Below are 20,675 nucleotides of genomic sequence, written 5' to 3'. Positions count from 1 at the left end.
GGGAAATGAAGAAGATGTTAATGGAGAGAATTCGGATCCATAAGTAGTAGACAAATGCTAAATATATGCTTCTTCCCAAAGTTACTGAAAGAAGTTGACAAGATAGCCTGGTCATTTGAAGAAAGTAAACCCCTCAGCTATTAATTTATACTTCGAATTTATATGGCTCACATTTCTTTTTAGTTAACCTCATAAAAAATAATACGTTTATATATTTAGAGGCACGTGGATATTGTATGTTGATTGACAAGAGGAAATAAAAAGAGAAGTGTGAGTAAATTGTGTTCATAAATAGAAAAACAGAAAAGCAGAAATGCAAATGCAGAAACATTAGTTAAACAAAGAAAAAAACAGAAACAAATAAAAAATTATTCTGAGCCCACAAGTTTCTTGTTTGTTCTTAAGAAATTTAGTCTCCTCATTGTTGCCCACGATAGAACGCATAATTATTCTATAATAGCAGCACTTGAAATTACAGAACTTCAGTGAACTTAAATGACAGAGCAAATGACACTTGTCTTTTTTTTTAGAAACAATGCAAAGAAAGGGGGAGAAATTTCATATTTTCAGTGCGTGAAAAAGTAAGGTCAAGCCTCTGAATTTATAAACATTAAAAGAGTGAGATGAACACGTGTAATCCCATGGGCGAATCATCTGAGGGTGTCAGGCGACACCGCTTCGTTGGGAAATTATATTAAATACACATATAAATAATTTTAGAAACATACATATTCTATTAGATAACATCACTTGACAACATGAAATACCTGCCCTGATGGTTAGGCCATTGATTTCAAGCTGAGGGTCAAAGGTTCGAAGTGCTAGTGCGCATTTTCCACAACTTTTTAAAGCATTTTTAAAATGGACCGAGCTTGAAACACACAATCTTTTTAAAAAATACAACTTTATAAAGTTATTCAAGACGGATTGAGCCTGAAACACACAATTTTTAAAAAATGAATTGAGCCCGTGAGGATTGATCCTTGTCCCCTTAGGTTTAAAATGGATTAAACCAGTATAACAATGGTTATTTTATCATAATCAATGCTATCATAATTAACTTAAAGCCAACATCTTGCAAAACATTACCCTCCCTTTTCACACACAAAAAAAGTTCCTCCTTTTTTTCTGGCGCTGCTTGCTATTAACTTGATATGTTAATGTTCATAATCTAATATTTGTTGAAATTCTATTACTTTTTACATAAATATATCTATGTTTAGTATAAAAATAGCGGATTCGATTGAACTTGTGGCACTAAGGCTACATCCACCAGTGACCATAGTGATATGTTGATCGCTTATTTAAATGTCGACACCGCTTGTCGAAATTCTTACGTAAGCCACTAGCCTTAGAGAATTGCAATGTGAGAGGTTGCTTTATTCCAAAAGGTATTCAGTTAATAGTGAATGATTGAAAGCTATATCGAGACACGAGAATTTGAGTTGATAAGGCTGAAAGTTTATTTAAAAGATATTCTTAGCAAGACAAGCAAAATATATTCTCAACAAGACAAGCAGAGTTAAGTAAAAATGATGAGCATACGAAATATGTTTCGTTTAGTCATGGAAAAAAAACGACCTTGTCCAGAGATAATATATGCAACTCAAAGTGACACACCTCACGCTTGGTTGCTTATATAGGTTTTAATTTCTCTACTCTACTTGATGTGCTGTGGACATGTGAGAAAGAGTGGGCATAACATTACCTAAAGCAAATCCATTGGACTGAGATCGTTTGATATGCGGATTAAATTATCCCGAAATTATAAGTCTTGGACTAATTTATTTCATTTGGGAGATGGGATAAGATTATCTCAAGGTTAGTAGGATATCTCATCCCTAAGATTGTGTTTCATTTTATACTCTGTTTGGTATAAGGTATAAATTTATCCCAAGATATATTTATACCTTCTACCAAATATGGTATAAAAAATTAGTGTTGGGATATCCAGCTTATACCACTCACCAAACGACCAGAAGTGTATTAATTACGCCTCGCTTTTCTTCTAGTATGATTTTTATAAATAGAGTTGCTCTTTATGTTGTACTTTCTGGTTTCCATGTAATTTCGATTATGTTTAATAGTAATAATGTAGTAGGACCAACCACTTTCGTTTTCCATTTCCCCATAAATGTTAGCTATGGCCATTTCAATATTAGTTGTAGCATTCTAGAGCCTGTTTAGATGGGTTTATGCTTACAAGCTGTTTTCAGCTTATAAGCTGCTTTAGATAAGCTAAGTCAAATGGATCCAATTATTTTTTTGAGTTTATTTTAAGCACAAAATGACTTTAAGCTGGCTAATTAAACACTCAAAAAAACTGAAAACAACTTATAAGTAATTTATAAGCAACTTATAAGTCAATCCAAACGGGCTCCTAGTCTCAAGTTAGTCATCAAACTTCTAAATCTCATCTCATTAACAATAAATCTACACTTCCTTTCCTTAAAAGTATAATTTGAAAATGACTTGGGCCCTTAACCCAAGAATTACATAAGTGTACAACAACAACGAATTATGTTAATCTTTATAAATGCAGTCGTACATGAACTTTTGGATAATGCGAAAAGAGCGAATTCCAAAAATATCAAAGTATTTGTAGTGATGTGTTTCAAGTGTTTTTGAACGAATTGAAAAACCTTTCTTCCTATACGCCTTCTCCCCTCATTCTAAAATTTTGTATGCACTTATTGGTGTGCACCAAATCATTCAAATTTATTATAGTTAAGTGATCTTAATAAAGTGAGGATGTATGTTAATTTACGGTGGTTGAGTGCTAAAGCAATATGCATGCAAACACATATCATGCATACATTGACTTGGTACACATCTCGGGTCCGAATAAATTTTATCTTTATTTAATAGGCTATGTACGCGCATGCTACCGCTGAACACCTTATTAAATCATAATAAGTTGATATAGTTTGGCGTAAATACAGAGTGTTACTTGATTTTTACCCTTTGAATAGTAAATTTAATCAACATTTAGTATTTATAATAAATTAATAAATGCATGACTTGTTTTCAAAATAAACATATTTTAGTACTTATCACGATTAACTTAGTATATACTATCACCCCATTAAATTACTATAACTTAAGTTGATATGATTAATACTAAATTTTAGGTTGAGATCATTTTTGCTTAATTGTCGCGTCCACTTTTAAGATTCCAAATCCCAAGTATACTCCTTTCCTCCCTCAACCCCCTTTCATAAAAAATATGTCCTTGTTCCAATCGCCACGAACTACGGCTAAACTTCAAATATTTTAAGCTTAATACATTGGTAATAGTCTCTTAAGTTGCTTAGTTAACTTCATTTAAACACTTGAACTACAACACATGATAAAATACTCCTACTAGACATTTTTGATTCAAAGTTCGGAATTTCATTTTGCGCGTGTTCTCAAATGTTTATTAGGTAATTAATTTAATCATACAAAATATGTCGATCTTCTTTAAATATACACATCAACCTTAATTAGAAAATGCTTTGAATTTTACAGATTATTGAGGCGAATGCGTATAATTAAAAGAAGTGACATATTTTAAGTGGTTAATATATCTACTTAATGAACATTTGAGTACACATGAAAAAGTTTTTTTTTTCCTTTCAAAATTGAAACAAAAAATGTCTAATAGGATCACTTTATCACATGTTTAGATGCTTAATTGGAGCACGCCGTAATTCAAATTTAGCAATAGCAATAGCAATAACAGGAGTTAGGAGGTAGGCCGAAGAAGAATTGGGGGAGGTGATTAGACAAGACATGATACAACTTCAGCTGATTGAGTACACGACTTTAGATAGGAAGGTATGGACGTCGAAAATTAGGATAATAGGTTAGTAGGTAGTGGTATTTAGTTATCGCGTAGTCTCTTCAATGTGTATTGCTCTTTATTGCTGCATTTGTTTTGCCTCTTGTTATTAGCAATATTGTTTAGTACTCACATATTTTCTTACTCTTCGATGTGTATTAACATTTATGTGGTATCTTGTTATTTTACTGTTATACTTCTTGATCTACTTCGAAGTATTTTTCTATTACTTTCACTTTACTTTCCTTTCTTTGGACCGAGAGTCTTTCGAAAATAACCCCTCTGCCCGCACAAGGACAGAGATAAGAAGCCCGTTTGGATTGACTTATAAGTTGCTTATAAGCTGTTTTCAATTTTTTTGAGTGTTTGGTTGACCAGCTTAAATATACTTAAAAAAATAATTAAGCCTATTTGATTTAGCTTATCTAAAACAGCTTATAAGCTGCAAATAGCTTATAAAACAAACAAAATAAATTGAGCTACGTCAACTTAATTTTTTTTTAGCTTATAAGCCGCATGTACACAGGCTAAAGATCTCAGTATTTAATACGGGTACTAATTAAATTTGAGGTTCATTTTGCTTAATTTTCGGGTCCGCTTTTAAGATTCCAAACAAGTCCCAACTACACTCTCTTCTCCCTCAAAAAATATCTCCTTGTTCCAATCGCCTCGATATTTATTAGAGTATATAAACCTCCACTCTCACATTTTTTCACTCTTTTACTTCTCTCTCGAGATATTTATCGCCGCCTGTAACTAATTGCACTGTAAAACCAATCTAGATCGAACGATGGCGCCACCGGCGAATGGAGGTGGCGGAGCAGTGGCGGCGGAGGCGGCGGCGCAACCGCAGCAACAGCGTGGAATTGGACAGATGTTGACCGGAGTAATAAGGATAGCGGTTTTCTGGTACTTTGCGTCCAAGTTTTTTTCGCCGAAGAAACCGATTTCATCCGATCCGTCTGTTCCTAATTTCCAGATCTCAAATCTGTTTCATAAAGGCGAACCTCTGGTTAGTTAGTTAATTTCATCTATCTATATGTAATTAGTTGTGTTATTCATCTAATTTGAAATTAGAATTAGTTCGTTTTAATTGTGTGAAGTCTATTATATATATGTATGCATCATGTCCTCGATCAACTGAAGCTGTGCTCCTGTCTATAAGTATTATTAGTATTCATCTAATTAGAAATTAGAAGTAAGTGCGTTTTTACTGTGTACAGTCTATTATATATATATATATGCATCATGTCCTGAACTAACTGAAGCTTGTCATGTCCTGTCTATAAGTAGTATTAGTATTCATCTAATTAGAAATTAGAATTAAGTGCGTTTTGACTGTGTGCAGTCTATATATATATATATATATATATATATATATATATATATATGCATCATGTCCTCATCAACTAAAGCTATGTCATGTCCTGTCTATAAGTAGTAGTAGTATTCATCTAATTAGAAATTAGAATTAAGTGCGTTTTGACTGTGTGCAGTCTATATATATATATATATATATATATGCATCATGTCCTCGATCAACTGAAGCTATGTCATGTCCTGTCTATAAGTAGTAGTAGTATCATCTAATTAGAAATTAGAATTAAGTGCGTTTTGACTGTGTGCAGTCTATTATATATATATATATAGATATGCATCATGTCCTCAGTTAACTGAAGCTGTGTCATGCCTTAATCAGTAGTATTCATCTAATTATAGAATTAGTGCTTTCAGACTATCTGCAGTCTATTATTTAAAGTTAATTGTCAAAAATACTCACCTAAACTATGACCTTTGCGCCAATTAGTGCATTCGGACTATGTACACGAGAATGATGTATAGTTGAGGTGTGAACTCGCTAAAAAAGTGATAGTTTAGGTTTTCCTCTATCTATCTGTAATTAACAGTAGTATTCACCTAATTAGAAATTAAATTAGTGCGTTTGGACTACGTGCAGTCAATTATACATACATATATATATATATATATATATATATATATATATATATATATATATATATATATGTATGCATCTTTTACATTTATTGAAGTATTCTAATCTAATTTAGCTGAAAAAATTAGTTAAATTGACTCTTGAAAAGCGAATTATATCACATAATGTGGGACGGAGGAAGTAGTATTCATGTAATTAGAAGCTAGAATTAGTGCGTCCAGACTGTGTGCAGTCGATTATATGTATGCATCCTTTACATATATTTAGTTATATGTATACATGATTTGATATGTATTTGAGTGGGATTACACTGGGTATGTTGTTGTGTTGTATACATGATTCGAACTGAAAGTAGTAAGTTTAGTTGAATCTGATGTTGAAGTGTGTAATACTAATAATCTATCCTAAAAGCTTAAGCTATTAGAGAAAGCACACTTTTGGTTAGTCTTCCTTTATCTATCTGTAATTAGTAGGATTCATCTAATTAGAAATTAGAATTAGTGCGTTTGGACTGTGTGCAGTCTATTATACTCCGTCAGTTCACTTTGACTTGTCACGTTTGACTTCTTGGGAGTCAATTTGATTAATCTTCGAAGCTAAATTGAGTTAGATTTGTTTAATGTTTTAAAATTAAAATTTAGATGTTCAAAAACTATATGAAAAACTACATCTTAAAATGTTGATCAAAGGCCATGTAGTTTGAGTAAAAGTGAACGGAGAGAGAGAGAGAGAGAGAGAGAGAGAGAGAGAGAGAGAGCGCAGGCGCGTGTGTATATATATGCATCTTTTACATTTATTTTTTCATATGAATATATGATTCAAACTGAAAGTAGTATAAGTTTAGTTGAACCTGTTGCGAAAGACTATATCAGCCTCTTATTATATAGAAATTAGAATTAGTGCGTTCAGACTATGTGCAATCTTTACTGGTCAAAGACACACACCTAAACTATCACCTTTTCGCGAGTTTCATACCTTAACTATCCATGGTTCCTTTTACCTGCCTAAATTATCATTCCTTTGTATTAAATACACCTCGATGCTGAGTTGGCCTCCACGCGTCTGCTGTCGATTGATTTCAAATATTTGGCCAACTCAGCATCGAGGTGGGTTCTCCATTTACCTACCTAAACTATCACTGCCTTTATATTAAAACATATCTCGCTGCTGAGTTGGCTTCCAGGCGCTTGTTGTTGATTGATTTCAAATATTTGGCCAACTCAGCATCGAGGTGTGTTCTCCATTTACCTACCTAAAATATCACCCCCTTTATATTAAAACACATCTCGATATTGAGTTGGCCTGCACGCGCATGTTGTCGATTGACTTCAAATATTTGGCCAATTCAGCATCGGGGTGTGTTCTAATACCAAGGGAGTGATAGTTTAGGTAGGTAAAGGGAACAATGGATAGTTAAGGTATGAAACTCGCGAAAAAGTGATTGTTTAGGTGTGTTCTTGACCAGTAACTCTTATTTTTATACATGTATGCATCTTTTACATTTACTTTTCATATGTTACATGGTTCGAACTGAAAGTAGGGAGTTCAATTAAACCTGCTACAAAGAGCTATATCAGCCTCTTATTATATAGATGCTGCGGTGTGTAATAATCCATCTAAAAGCTTAAGCTATTAGAGAGAGCATACTTCTTTTTTGCTCGAGTATATGTCAACATGCTCACCCGCGTGCACGGACACGAGATCTTTTCTCATTGGCTAAGCACGCAAAATTCTTTTTGATAATCATGGCGGTGAGATTCAAACGCAGGATTCATAACTATTTTATAAGTTTTAGAATTAGAATCTTGTTAGAAGAATCAAGGACTTTTGTTTGCCCTTTGAGATGTAAAAATGGCACTAAACCCTGCCTTTATGCTGCAGAAATCTATATCATTCTTACCTTTCTAAAAAAATATGAAAATAAATGGAAAAAAAGAAGACGAAATGCGGTCATTATGCAATGAAAATAAATCAATTGTGAAAATTTTGATGAATTAGACTGCAACGGGTTGAGGTAAAGAGTAGTGGGGGCAGGGGAGCCTTTATTTCATCTTTCCATTACACAATTATGCCAAGTATTTCTGAGAACTACTTTGTGAATACAACATCTTATTAACTACAATTATGCTCAACTTAAAAGTTTCTGGCATGGATTTTAATAGGACATGTGGCTCTATCTTTCCGAACAAGAAAAATTCAGTGATTTTGGCAATGAAGGTGCACTTATTTGGCATGAGGCAAATATACCATATGCAGTTTGGAGACCAGAGAGTACCAGGACTCTTTCTTTGAAGTATCAGCCATCTGAGGTACCATTAACTGCCTTTAAATGTGTTGTTCAATATGAACAAACATTTGATTCAGGATACTGCCGTTCTCTTTTGGATGCATGGGTCTTTACTGTCTTGCACTATCTTTTTACTTTGGCACAGTACTTATCAGCACTTGGCTACCTATGATTGTTTCCTCTCAGGCAGTGAAGAACAACGGGAGTCTTTATGCTCATGTTTTCTTTGCACGCTCTGGGTATTCTCCTGATCCAAATGATCCTGAGTATCAGCCATTGGCTGCTTTTGGACGGACATATTGTAAGATCTTGATATCAGTGAAGCTCTTGTCCTTATCTATGGTGAATTGGTGATAGAAGGTGGAATTTTGTGAGTGCCTAATTCTAATGTGCTTTTTTTTTTGTGAACTCAGCTATTGTGACATATTTACCCAAATCTAAAGCAAACAAGAAGAAGAGCCTTTTAAGAAATTCTGAGGACTCGAAGGAGGATGTCACCATTCCTGAGGTACACCCGTGTTTTTATATTTGGACTTGTGTTTCTATGTAATATCTGTGGGCTTTTTTTTTCTGAGACATTTGTTTATGCATTTAATGCCTGATGAGTTTCTTTCCTGCCTCCATTTTCCTCAAATTTACCCTTGAGATTCCTACCTTCTGCTCCCACCCAACAGAATGAGCCTTCTGACTGCAGAATGAATCTTCTGACTATTTAATTATGGCATCGGTTGCCAGCCATCGGAATGAATCTTCTGCCTATTTTACATTATGAAATCGGCCCCCAGCCAGAAGAATGAATCTTCTGACTAGTTTACGTTATTACATCAACTCCCAAGCCCATAGAATGGGTCTTTTGACTATTTTACATTGTGGTGTAATAAGTTTTGTTTGTGAATATGCATTGTCATCCCTTCACAATATATGACTTTCTATACCATGTAATCATGAGGTTTGATGAGCAGTTTCCTCAGGCAGTTCAAGAAGCTCAAGATGATCTTAAGGAGGATGGTCCTCCTGAATGGATTTCATATTGGAAACCTAATGTTACAATCAACTTGGTCGATGATTTCACAGGGTATGCCTACTTGACCAGCAATTTCTTATAGAGTTCTGGTTTGAAGAGTAAATTTGTTTTTATCTAGTTATGTTTTCTGTAACCAAATGAGAATGAGAATTTGACGTTCAGTATACTGCAGTTATATGTTTGTGTTATTTAACTAGATGTGTCTCTCTCTCTGATCTGTTTTAACTGTTTTTCCTTTTTCTGTATACAATTCTAACATACTGTTATTTCTCTTGTTTGTTTTTCCACACTCTGCTCTTTTCTTTTTTCAGATACACGGGAAATGCCATTCCACCTATTGTTGCTCCTTGTATCCTTTACTTCCTCCGTCTCTTTATTTTTCTCATGGGTTCCTTTTACACAATGCATTCAGCTAAAAAAAGTTGCAATAGTAAGATGCTTCTGCGGAAGGCAAGAATCATCTCAATTAAACTTGTGGAAGTTTTTTTTTTTTTTTTAATGAAATAATTGTGGAAGATATTAGTGAACTCTGAACTTGTTAGATGCAAGTTTATGATTTCCTTCATGCTGAATCCTTTCTTCTTCTGCTCTTTTATTTACTCTGTGAGTTGGCATCTTTGTCTGCTTTTTTTGTTCACAAAAGATATTTTCACACTGTTCAATTCCTTGACCTGGCTTGTTAGACATGAACATCGAATCTACAACAGGAAACTACTATCCGACTGTTTTCTTCAATGAGTTTTGGTTACTTAGGGATAAATTAATAGCTCTCAATGATACAGTAACAGAGGTGCCTCTGCATCTAGAGGTGAGTCCCATAAGCATGACAAAATGGCAGCTATTCCTGCAGATGGACCAGTCCTTCCAGATTCATCGTAGTTATGGTAGCATGCTCGAGGGGGAGTCTGATGAACTAAAGGTATCATTTACTTTGCTTTGCAGTACACATTGACGTAACATTTTTGCATGAAATATCCAGATGCGAATGATTTGTCGTTAACCCTGAGTAGTGTGTACACAAACATGGATATTATGCAGACAACTGAATATACTGGACATTACGAAATAGAAAAGCAGGAAAATCACATTATTGGTGTATATTCTGTTTATTTTATCTAGACTATGCGTGTTTTTTTCTGTTTGCATGTCCTGTTCCCCTAAATATTTCAAAAAGTTTCAACTCCAGAAGTCCAAACGAGTTGTGGCCATGATGTGAATTCTTAGCAGCATCTATTATTCTCACACAGTTCAACTGTTATTTATGTGTTTGACATGTGATTTATTACACTTTTTCCAGAGAGTGTTTTTGGAAGGAAATCCGTACCTTTTGGGGGTGACCATGATTGTCTCAGTAATGCATTCACTATTTGACTTCCTGGCATTCAAGAATGGTAAGTATAGTAGTGAGCATTTGGCCTTTTAAGGAAATTACAGGAAGTGTGGAGTAGATTGGAGTCAGAATAAATTTGATTTTCCTTGCAGATATTCAGTTTTGGAATAAAAACAAGTCCATGGAAGGGCTGTCTGCAAAATCAGTGGTCGTGAACTTTGTTTGCCAGCTTATTGTATTCCTGTACTTGCTCGATAATGATACTTCATGGATGATACTTGCAAGTTCCGGTGTTGGTTGTTGTATTGAGTTCTGGAAAATAGGGAAGGCCATGCACGTTGAGGTATGATCACTAATAATTGAGTCAAATTTTTGTTTAGCTTCTTAATTGCCAGTGGTTGGAATAATAACGTCTTCTAATTTCATGTTGGTGTTTGATTGTCAGTTATCTCCATTATTTCATTGTTTAACCCTTATATTCTTCTTTATTGACTAGTATTCAGGAGACACAAATACCCCAGACAGAGACAAAGTTCCATGTGTCCTTGTCTTACATAATTGCTTCTCACCTAATTGCTTCTTGTGGGGTCTCATATTATTTAGTATGATGAACTTGGAAATTTGAGTGGCTTAGGGGATAGAATACTTCATGGAAAACTAATTTATGATGAGTAATTGAATTCAAACTTATGAATGTCTCCTTCAGCACTAATTATTCTTTTTTACATACTGTGACTGGTTAAGCTTAAATTCAAACCACCAGTAGTTTTATTATTAGTTGTCCTTGATTTCTAGATTGACAGATCTGGTAGAATACCTATGTTGAGGTTCCGAGATAGGGAATCATATGCTGGAAATAAGACGAAAGAATATGATGATCTTGCCATGAAGTACTTGTCCTATGTGTTGTTCTTCCTTGCCGTGTGCTTTGCCATATACTCTCTAATGTATGACCGCCACAAGAGTTGGTATTCGTGGATCCTCTCATCCCTGACAAGCTGCGTTTATATGTTCGGTAAGTTTCTGTAGTATTTTCATATGACTGCTCTCCATTTCCCTTGACTCTTTATCTTCTGGTATTTAGGATCTTAATAACATAGTTCTAAGGCTCGCATTGCTTGAACAATGTGATGAACATTTTCAGATGATCTTGCAGCTGATATTACAATTTCCATGAATAGATATGTAGAGATGGAGAAGTGCACAGTTTGCACTTTCTATAAGCTTGTATTCTTAAAACCATTTAAAGCAGGGACTTCTAATGTCATATACTCCTATCACTTTGCTTCTTGTTAATCTTATTATTTTCTACTCTTACTGCTGCAGGTTTTATTATGATGTGTCCACAGTTGTTCATCAATTATAAGCTGAAGTCCGTTGCTCATATGCCTTGGAGGCAGATGACCTACAAATTTCTAAATACCATCATTGATGATTTGTTTGCATTTGTGATAAAAATGCCAATGCTACATCGGCTGTCCGTGTTCCGTGATGGTAAGTTTTTGAAGTAAAATTCTTTCTAGTCTATTGATTGTTTTTATTGGGTTAAGCAGTGGTGTCGTTCTCTTCCATGACTTTTGGAATCCAAGCTAGTATTGCCTGTTCAGTGCTGTACTTGAATTCATATTTGTATCATAAGCTCAAAGCCGAAGAACATAATATACTCTTTTTAGAGAATTTCATTGACCGTCTCAAATCTTTCCATTATGACACCAAAGCCAAGGTCTTGAGATTTTCTTGGTTAACCAAGTGACCAGCTAGATAAGAACATTCACGGAAAATGATCTATGACAATATTCCTTTAAGATGTCAGTTTTTTTTTAAAAAAGCAATATTCTTTTAAGATGCCAAGTATGTGTTTTCAGTGTTAGAGAATTCAATAGTGGGTACTATTTACATTTTCACAGAAGCTCGAACTCTTTAACCATTATAAAAGATGAACTTGATTATTTGATTGCAACAGCTTATATGCTGGATTCAGTTTAGAGTTTGCCATTTATAGGTGCTGATTGTGAAAGCCAAAGGAGCGGCGAACAAACATAGCTTGGACGATACTGTTCCTTTTACATCCTTCTTCAGCTTAAATGATGTAGTTGAGCCATTAATTTTTGTGGCGTCTTGTCTTAGACGTCTCTCATTGCAAGTGTTCTATGCGTTTCTGTGGTTCTATTCTGTTAGCTTTCACCCAATTGGCCAATTGGGTTACTGATATTTCATCTGCCTTTGCTGCTATGCAGATCTTATATTTTTAATATACATATATCAGAGATGGGTTTATCCAGTGGATAAGAAACGGGTGAATGAGTTTGGTTTTGCTGCGGAAGATGTGGATCAAGCTGCTAGTAGTTCAGATACTCCAGCATTGAAAGAAGAGGAGAAGAAAACTAACTAAGCTGAATTTTCACTTACGCTTTAGGACAACATCAATGAACTGTAAAGCTCAGAAAGACTTCGTTTTCTGTTTAAATTTTGTTTACGTTGTAATCAGAGGTCAGCTCAGGTATTCGCCGAAGGCTTCTAGCTTTTGCAAGAACTCAGCACCTGCCACCATGAAGGATTGCTTCTGGATGTTTAGTAATTTCTCAAGACCTTTGTTTAGCCATGTTCTCAGAGTTGAGTAGCTTCATCGAGAATCTGAAATCACAGGCAGACACTTGAGGGGGAGCTCTGGTACTTTCAGGACAGTAATCTCGTCGCCGTCTTCCTTAAGTTCCCATTCTTAAGTTCTTTTTGAAGCCAGAACACCAGAATTATTGTCCTAGGTTTTCTGGATTTGTTTTTCTTATAATGCTGTCGGAATCAAATGTTTCGGGTGTGACTATAGTAACTGCCTTTTGACTTTAGTAAATAGCAGTTTTTGAATAGCTTGCATATGTGATAATCAAACCAGAAAATATTGTACTAGTTAGTTTCATTTCAACGGGCACTTAGATCTGTTGATCCTCTTAGTAGCAGAATTTGCAAGTGGCATTTCAATATTTACATATGATTTATCTGAAAATAGTTCGAAGTGGAAGTGTCTGAATGTGAGAGAAAAAGTCTGTCCAACCAATCAATCACCCACGTTTTTTAGAAGTGAAAGGACAAATATAGTTCCTTGTGTTTGGGAATTCATCAATCCAATTTCAAGTTTGATTTGAAGTAGGCTTGTCGAGGTCGTATCGAAAACAATCTCTTTATCTCCTAAGATCTGTGTACATTCTACTCTCTTCAGACTTCACTGGTGGAATTACACTCTCCAAAGAGTAGCTCTCAACTTTAAAATCGATTACATTTTACCCAAAGTTAATATTTTGTAAAGAAGACAAACTTAATCCTGCCATATTTATATTTACCGACCAAATTTAATTCTGCCAATCATATTTATGTTTACCTGCTGCTTTTCATAAAATCACGTTACCATCAACTGATTATCTTTAACCTTCTGAACAGTGTATCTTACATTATTCATCAAAAAAAAAAAAACAATTAATGATTTGCTCATTTAGTAAATTTTTTTTAGAAATGAGAGTTTTGATTATTTTTGCAAATGGTGGAATTTCATAATTTTGAGAAAAAATATAAGTTAAAAATTTAAATTACATGTTCAAATAAATTTTTAATTTCAAATCAATGAAATCATGTCCAAAATGCCCTTAAATAGCGGTGTTCCTTTTAATGGCAGAGTTTGCAAGTTACATTTGAATGGATCGAAGTGGAAATGTTCTGAATGTGCTAGAAAAAAGTCTGTCAAACCAATCAATCATGCACGTTGTTTTTGAAAAGTGAGGAAATGACAAATATAGTTCCTTGTGTTTGGGAATTCATCAAAAATAGCCTTCTAGTTATAGACTTGAGCAGTTCTACTCCTTTATACTTACCAAAATTGAAAATCTTTGATGGAATATTGACTTGTAAGTAGCCATTTGAATTTGGGATGGATTTCTCCAATTCATTTCTCTCAATTCATATATTAAGAAAAACTCTGAACTTTAGGATTTTGACAATAAATTGTGCTAGTAGAGGTTCGAAGGAGACATGAACACTGATTCATTCGCTATTTAATACTCACTCCGTGCCAAAATAAGTATCGTTTTAGTTGATTTCAGGCACATTAAGAAATCAATAAATTCAATATATAATTAATTAAATCATCCCTATTTAATAAAAGTAATATAATTTTTTCCTCTTGAATATTCTGCATTTTATTAATCATTTTAACATTGGAAAACATTCTTTACAGATTCCAACAATACAAATATAGTGTGAATACTGTTTGATCGCTATAATTGTTATAACTCCAATTTTTTTACTATTAAACGTTTCTTGAGAATTGAACAATATTAAAAAAAATAGTTCTTTAATACAAGGAATAATTGGAAAAGATATACTACCAATTTTTATCTTAAATATCTAAAGCAACTGATTTTTTGGGACAGTTTTTTTTTTTTGATAAAGCAATGCGTATTTTGAGATGGAGGGAGTAAAATATAGAGTAAAATTAAGCATGTGGTATGAATGAGAAAAAGTGAAACATAATGGAACACCTAAATTATTCAGTTTCGATAAAGGACTTTTCATTCTTTTTCAAAAGTCAATAAAAACAACTTTCAAAACCAAACCAGGAGAACTTTTTTCTATGCAAAGTCTACTATAGTCCAAGACAAAAGTAACTCCTTTGTCCAGCATAAACTAGAACAAAAACATCCTCCTATTTTGTACATAAATGAATAGTTCACTTTGCTACTTTCTGAATCAGATTGGGATATTATATGGTACAAGGTATGGTGTGTTAGCTAAAACAGGAATGGTCAAACCAAGAAACAACAAAAATAAGCAAAATCTGAGAAATGGCAGTTAACGTAAAAGGATATAGCCAAATCTTCAAAACAGTGGAGTTGTTTGAATTACTGCATGCATATTTTCATTGAAATGTGAATAGAGTAGGTATTTTCATTGAAAAAGGAAACCTAAAGGCAAAATAGCATTAAATGATTTGTCAAAAAACACTGTCCACCAGCATGGTTTTGGTTTTTTAGTAGAAGCAACAAATAGTAAATCTTTGAGAGCAGTTGCTTGTTTTCATAGTCGAATAAGGAAACTGTCACTTGTGAGTTGGTAAACTGATATTTCGATTTCGATATTTCAAACATTTTCTACGTGACATATTTTATTGATTCAGTTTTATAAAAATGACATATTTTTATATTTAGTAAACATTTAATTTTAAATTTTCTATTTTCACCTTAATGATATTATTTATAGTCATAAAATTCTCAATGACTGATTAGATTACAAATTTTCAAAAGTCTATTTAAAAAAAAACCATACTCAATAAAATATCTTCGTATAAATTGTGACGGAGAATATTATTTATGAGTAGGTGCGCACTCTTTGGTAAATAGCAAAACTAAGGACTTTAGTATTTGGACTTCGATATTTCGGTACTCCCTCCGACTCAAATTATCCATCGTGATTATCTTTTATACGCTCTTAAGAAAGATTAATTAGGAGGAGTTTAATACTATTTAACCTTTATTGGTATTTGGACAATTATAACATTAATGCATGATTGAGGTGTTTGTAATCTTCAAGAACAATAATTATTAAGGGTTAAAAGAGAAAAGTATAATTAATTTTGTCTTGAACTTCTAAAATGATAAATAATTTGAGACAATTATTTTTAGAAATCACGACAGATGATTTGAAATGGAGGGAGTATTATTTAATTTGTGAGTAGGTGTGCTGCTTTGGCAAAAATTGAAACTAAAAATTTTAATATTTCGATTTTGATATTCCAATATTTTTTGTGCATAGGCATATACATGCTCTGATAAATATTGAAAAAATTGAAAATGTTGATATTCCAATATTATTTCGATTTTCTGTATGAATAAATACAACAACAACAACAACAACAAGCCCAGTATAATCCCACTATGTGGGGTCTGGGGAGGGTAGAGTCTACGCAGACCTAACCCCCACCTTGAAAGGTAGGGCGGCTGTTTCCGAAAGACCCTCGGCTCAAGAGAGGAGAGAAAGAAAGACAAGACAAGACAAAAGGTTAGATATGATCAAGCGTATTGAAAACAATATGAAAGCAAGGAATAACAAAACAAGAAAGTCATGGTAAAAGGAGAATTAACTGCTATAAATAACTATGAAAATGAAAACAATGAAGGTAAATAAGCCATTATTAACTTCTGTATGAATAAATAAAAACTTAAAAAAAAAAAAAGAGTTGTACTTGAGACTGACTGCAGCTTTTAGAGTGGTTGTGAAGTCAGAAGCATGCCATTTTGCTTATTGCAAATTCCTTCTTTGGAGTAATTTGGTCAGCCAAAGGACAAGTAAGGTTTCCTTCCTTGTTCATCTTTCTTTAGGCCTGGGACTAGTTTGTGGCTATGTTACATATTTAGGAAAAAGTATACGGAATATTAACTACTAATATGGATTACTATATGAAAATCTATACAGTAATACAGAAATTTATGTAATAATAAGTTAAGTTATCTAACTTATATACTTTCATTAATAAAAATTTGAGTTAAAAATGAACTATACGAGTTATAATATAATATATATATATATATATATATATAGCTTTACACTAGATATATAATATGAATAAGCTTTTATTTCAAAATTAATGAGATTTTGGGAAAGAGCTTTTGATTTGTTATTCTATTGTGGGATTCAAAGGTAGATCCAAGATTGTGACTTTAAATTTTACTTGCTCTGTCTCTCGAACTATTTGTCGTGATTACTAAAAATAATTATATCAAATTATTTGTTGTTTTAGAAGCTCAAGGCATAATTGCTTACCATTTCTTCGTTTTACCTTAGTAAATTTTATTATTAATGGAAATAACACATAAATGAAGTAAACATTTAATGGAGAGAGATTATAATTTAGACATAAATAAGGATAACCCCCTGTTTGGATGTTTGTTTCCCGTGGTTCTTTAATGTATGATTTTCTATGAAACCATGTTTGTATCCATTATTCTTAATTTATATTGTATGGTATTGTAATCTTGTAGTTATATAACCATGAAAAAGTTCAATTTTTGTAACCACGAATTTGGTGATTTTTGCGTGGTTACGTATTTCATTTCTCTATTATACCCCCACCCACTCACCACCCCAACCACCACCCACTACCCCTCGCCACCACCCAACCCCACCCTACCACCCACTACCCCCACCTCATTCCACAACCACCTGCCCCTCCACTATCCCCACACACTACCTTCTTATTTTTTAAAGTTCTTATTGTATTCTTTACCTGACTTTTATTAATATATATAAACTAATTTCTAATTAAGAGTTAAGGGTATTTTAATAAATTATATGTTATTATATAGTGTCATACAATCAAACTAAACGATAAATTTGTTATTAAACCACAATAAACGATACAGTCTATCCAAATATCGTGTTCATTAATACAGTATAATAAATATAACACCATACTGTACCATACCGTACTGTACATTAATGAACCACAGGAAACAACATCCATACAGAGTGTAAAGTAGTTAAAATACCCCTCTTAATTAATTTTTTTTAAGGAAAGTGTAAAACAAAAAAGCGATAAATAATTTGAGACAGAGGGAATAGTAATTGTGTGTTTAATCTTATCTTTTTATATACAGTATATACTCCATCAAGTTCGAATTATGTGTTCACTTAACTTTTTTCACATCTCTTAATAAAATATTAGCTATTTTTTTTTAGATATTTCGACCAATTTACTCTTATTTTATAATACTCTTGCTTATTTATTGCTTTGAGTAAATAGGGATGAATCTGATAAAAATAAATTTTTTTTTTCTTAATTTTGTTAAATGAACGCTTCGTGAATTAAAATAAAAAGATTAAATGAATACTTATTATGAACGGAGAGTATAATAGATTTGTAACGCATATTTAGGGGTCGTTTGGTGCATGGTATAAGCTGGAATATCCCAGCACTAATTTTTTATATCATGTTTGATAGAAATAAATTTATACCTTGTACCAAATAAAGTATAAAATGCATCTCATTCTAAGAGATGGGATATGGTATAAAATAAACCAAAAGATGAATAAATTAGTTCCAAAATTATTATAATCTCGAGATAATTTTGACTACCTACCGAATACCGCTTGGGGTTTTGCGAAAGTTATTAAAAGATGTCAAACTCATAATTTAGTGCTTACATTTCTGTGATTGAGACTAACAATTCTGAGATTGTTGTGTCACGTTGAGTATAATATAAAAATAACATCATACTGTAAAAATAGAGCATGCAGCTCAATGAAGCAAACATCTCGTATTTATAGTGAATCTGAAGCAAGAGCCACACCGTAAGAGGAGTTAGTTTTTACTTGTGCGAAATATTTACATCAAATCATATAAATTTATTATAATTAAATAATTTAATAAAATGAGAATATATAATCATAATTATGTTCTACATATAATCATATATTATGAATATAGCTCTATTTTCAGACTCCACGTTGTGAAATTTCACTGAGTTATTATTATTGTTGTATGAATATAGCTCTGTATAAAGACCAAGGGCAGATGCTCTGTACCAAGGGAAGATAAACTTTTAACACCAAGGTGTCATACCGACCCACATATCAGTATCAGCATCATCAGAAAAATAATATTCCTATATCACAATGTAATACAGTAGTAGTACATATTTAACCGAAATAAAATAATGTTCAACATTTCTTTTTCAATGTTATTAAGCTCTTATCCTTGTATCTAAACAATGGAAATGTGAAGACAAGAATTAGAGGATGATGGTCTAAATCACAAAAAATCCTCGAGAAAAGGTTGGGCCGCCGTAGAGGGAAATGCATTAAATGAAGGGTAATAGTTATAGTACACTTCATCATTACTCATAGACTTTTTTTTTTTAGTTAAATACCACTAAGAAAGTTAGTGGATATTTTTTTATTAATAAAAGCAAAGTACAATAAAACCAATGTTCCCGACAAAACTAAATGAAAGCAGCAAACAATATAAAGAAAAGGAATCTGGGTTTTCTAAATAAGCCCTTGAATCTCGATCAAAGAAAGCATCTCAGATGCAACTTAGCTACACTCCGCCTATAGAATGAAAGATCTGCACCCTTATCATTAGTCAGATTTTTTTTTAATTTTAATGCCACTAAGTAGGATTTAGTGGGTGTTATTTTAGTAAACTAAAATAATATTTAGTGAGGAACTTTAAAGATGAAGTACTAGTATGAATTGAGAAATAAAGGAAAATAAAAGTGAACGGAAATGAAAGTTTGAAAAAATAGCCTTTCAAATAAACACTTCTCTCACATTGATGGTTGAAAGTGTTATATGTGTGCTTATATTAAGCAACACATTCTCTAGTTCATAAAGGATTGAGAAGAGGACCACCCCTCGCGTCGTCGTCGCTTGGCTCTGCTTCGGATTTGGATTTGGTCAAATCACAAATGATTGATTGCTAATCTTTTTGGATCAAATTTATTTTATTTCCATTTTCCTTACTTAATGTTTTTAATCCGGAAATTAATTAATTCACGCGAAATTAACTTAATTCATTAAATTTGCGATTTTTTTTTCCATGTTCAGATCAAAAGAATTTTACGGTATAATTATGATTGATGTAAACGATCGATAAGTAAGGTTGAAGATTAAGGTGCCGTTTGGTCATAAAAATTATTCATCTTTTTTCGAAAAAAAAAATCACTTTTTTTTTAAATCAGCGTTTGGCCATAAAAATTTCGAATACAACTTCAAGTTGTATTCCGAAATATTAAAAACTTAAAAAACATATTTCACAAAAAACTACAATTTTAAAAATTATGACCAAGCACAACACCAACTCCAAAATTCTAAAAAAAAAAGTGATTTTTTTTTATATCTATGAACAAAAGACCTTAATTAACTACTTCACTTTTTTTTTTTTTTAAGTAACTTTCCACTTAGAGGACTTAGTGGATCTTTTATTTATTTAATAAAGAAAGCAAAGTAGTGTTTCAAATCAAATAAAAGACAACAGAACGGGGAAAGGGGAAAATGATAAGCATAGCAGGAGCTAGGAGCTTCTCTCTCCAAAAAAACCCAAATCGATCCTAAATCCTGTTTCTTCGATTGAATATCTGAGCTTGAATCTCCATATGAGTTGTCTCCTTTGTAAGACTTGGTCATCTTTGTAGTTGATTTGTCCCTGTTGCAGTTGTCACTTTTGTATTTCTTTCTTTGTTTGATTAATTATTTCAAATTTCTTATATAACACAA

At 32.8% G+C, this 20,675-nt stretch overlaps 1 protein-coding gene across 2 annotated transcripts; it reads left to right on the top strand.

The window, feature by feature from the left end:
• Window positions 1-4,406: 4,406 nt before the first annotated feature.
• Window positions 4,407-13,366, top strand: LOC132639991 (uncharacterized). 2 transcript variants are annotated; one of them, XM_060356388.1, is made up of 12 exons: window positions 4,407-4,835; window positions 7,940-8,086; window positions 8,251-8,365; window positions 8,478-8,572; window positions 9,027-9,139; window positions 9,400-9,437; window positions 9,772-10,007; window positions 10,386-10,479; window positions 10,571-10,761; window positions 11,214-11,433; window positions 11,745-11,912; window positions 12,656-13,366. In XM_060356388.1, the coding sequence occupies exons 1-12, from the start codon at window positions 4,614-4,616 to the stop codon at window positions 12,808-12,810; spliced, it is 1,794 nt and encodes a 597-aa protein (XP_060212371.1). In that variant the 5' UTR covers window positions 4,407-4,613; the 3' UTR covers window positions 12,811-13,366. The 2 variants fall into 2 exon arrangements, with proteins under 2 accessions (XP_060212371.1, XP_060212372.1); XM_060356389.1 differs by having other exon boundaries at window positions 4,408-4,835; window positions 9,036-9,139.
• Window positions 13,367-20,675: the final 7,309 nt, after the last annotated feature.

The sequence above is a fragment of the Lycium barbarum genome, chromosome 5 (assembly GCF_019175385.1).
Source record: "Lycium barbarum isolate Lr01 chromosome 5, ASM1917538v2, whole genome shotgun sequence".
Classification (NCBI taxonomy): Eukaryota; Viridiplantae; Streptophyta; class Magnoliopsida; order Solanales; family Solanaceae; genus Lycium; species Lycium barbarum.
The sequence above is the reverse complement of the archived record's forward strand: the minus strand, read 5'-3'. Positions and strand labels throughout refer to the sequence as shown.

Coding starts and splice junctions, on each gene's coding strand:
- LOC132639991 (XM_060356388.1), top strand. CDS start 4,614: ATGGCGCCACCGGCGAATGGAGGTGGCGGAGCAGTGGCGGCGGAGGCG. Junction 4,836..7,939: donor TTCATAAAGGCGAACCTCTG/GTTAGTTAGTTA, acceptor GGATTTTAATAG/GACATGTGGCTCTATCTTTC. Junction 10,480..10,570: donor CTTCCTGGCATTCAAGAATG/GTAAGTATAGTA, acceptor TTTTCCTTGCAG/ATATTCAGTTTTGGAATAAA.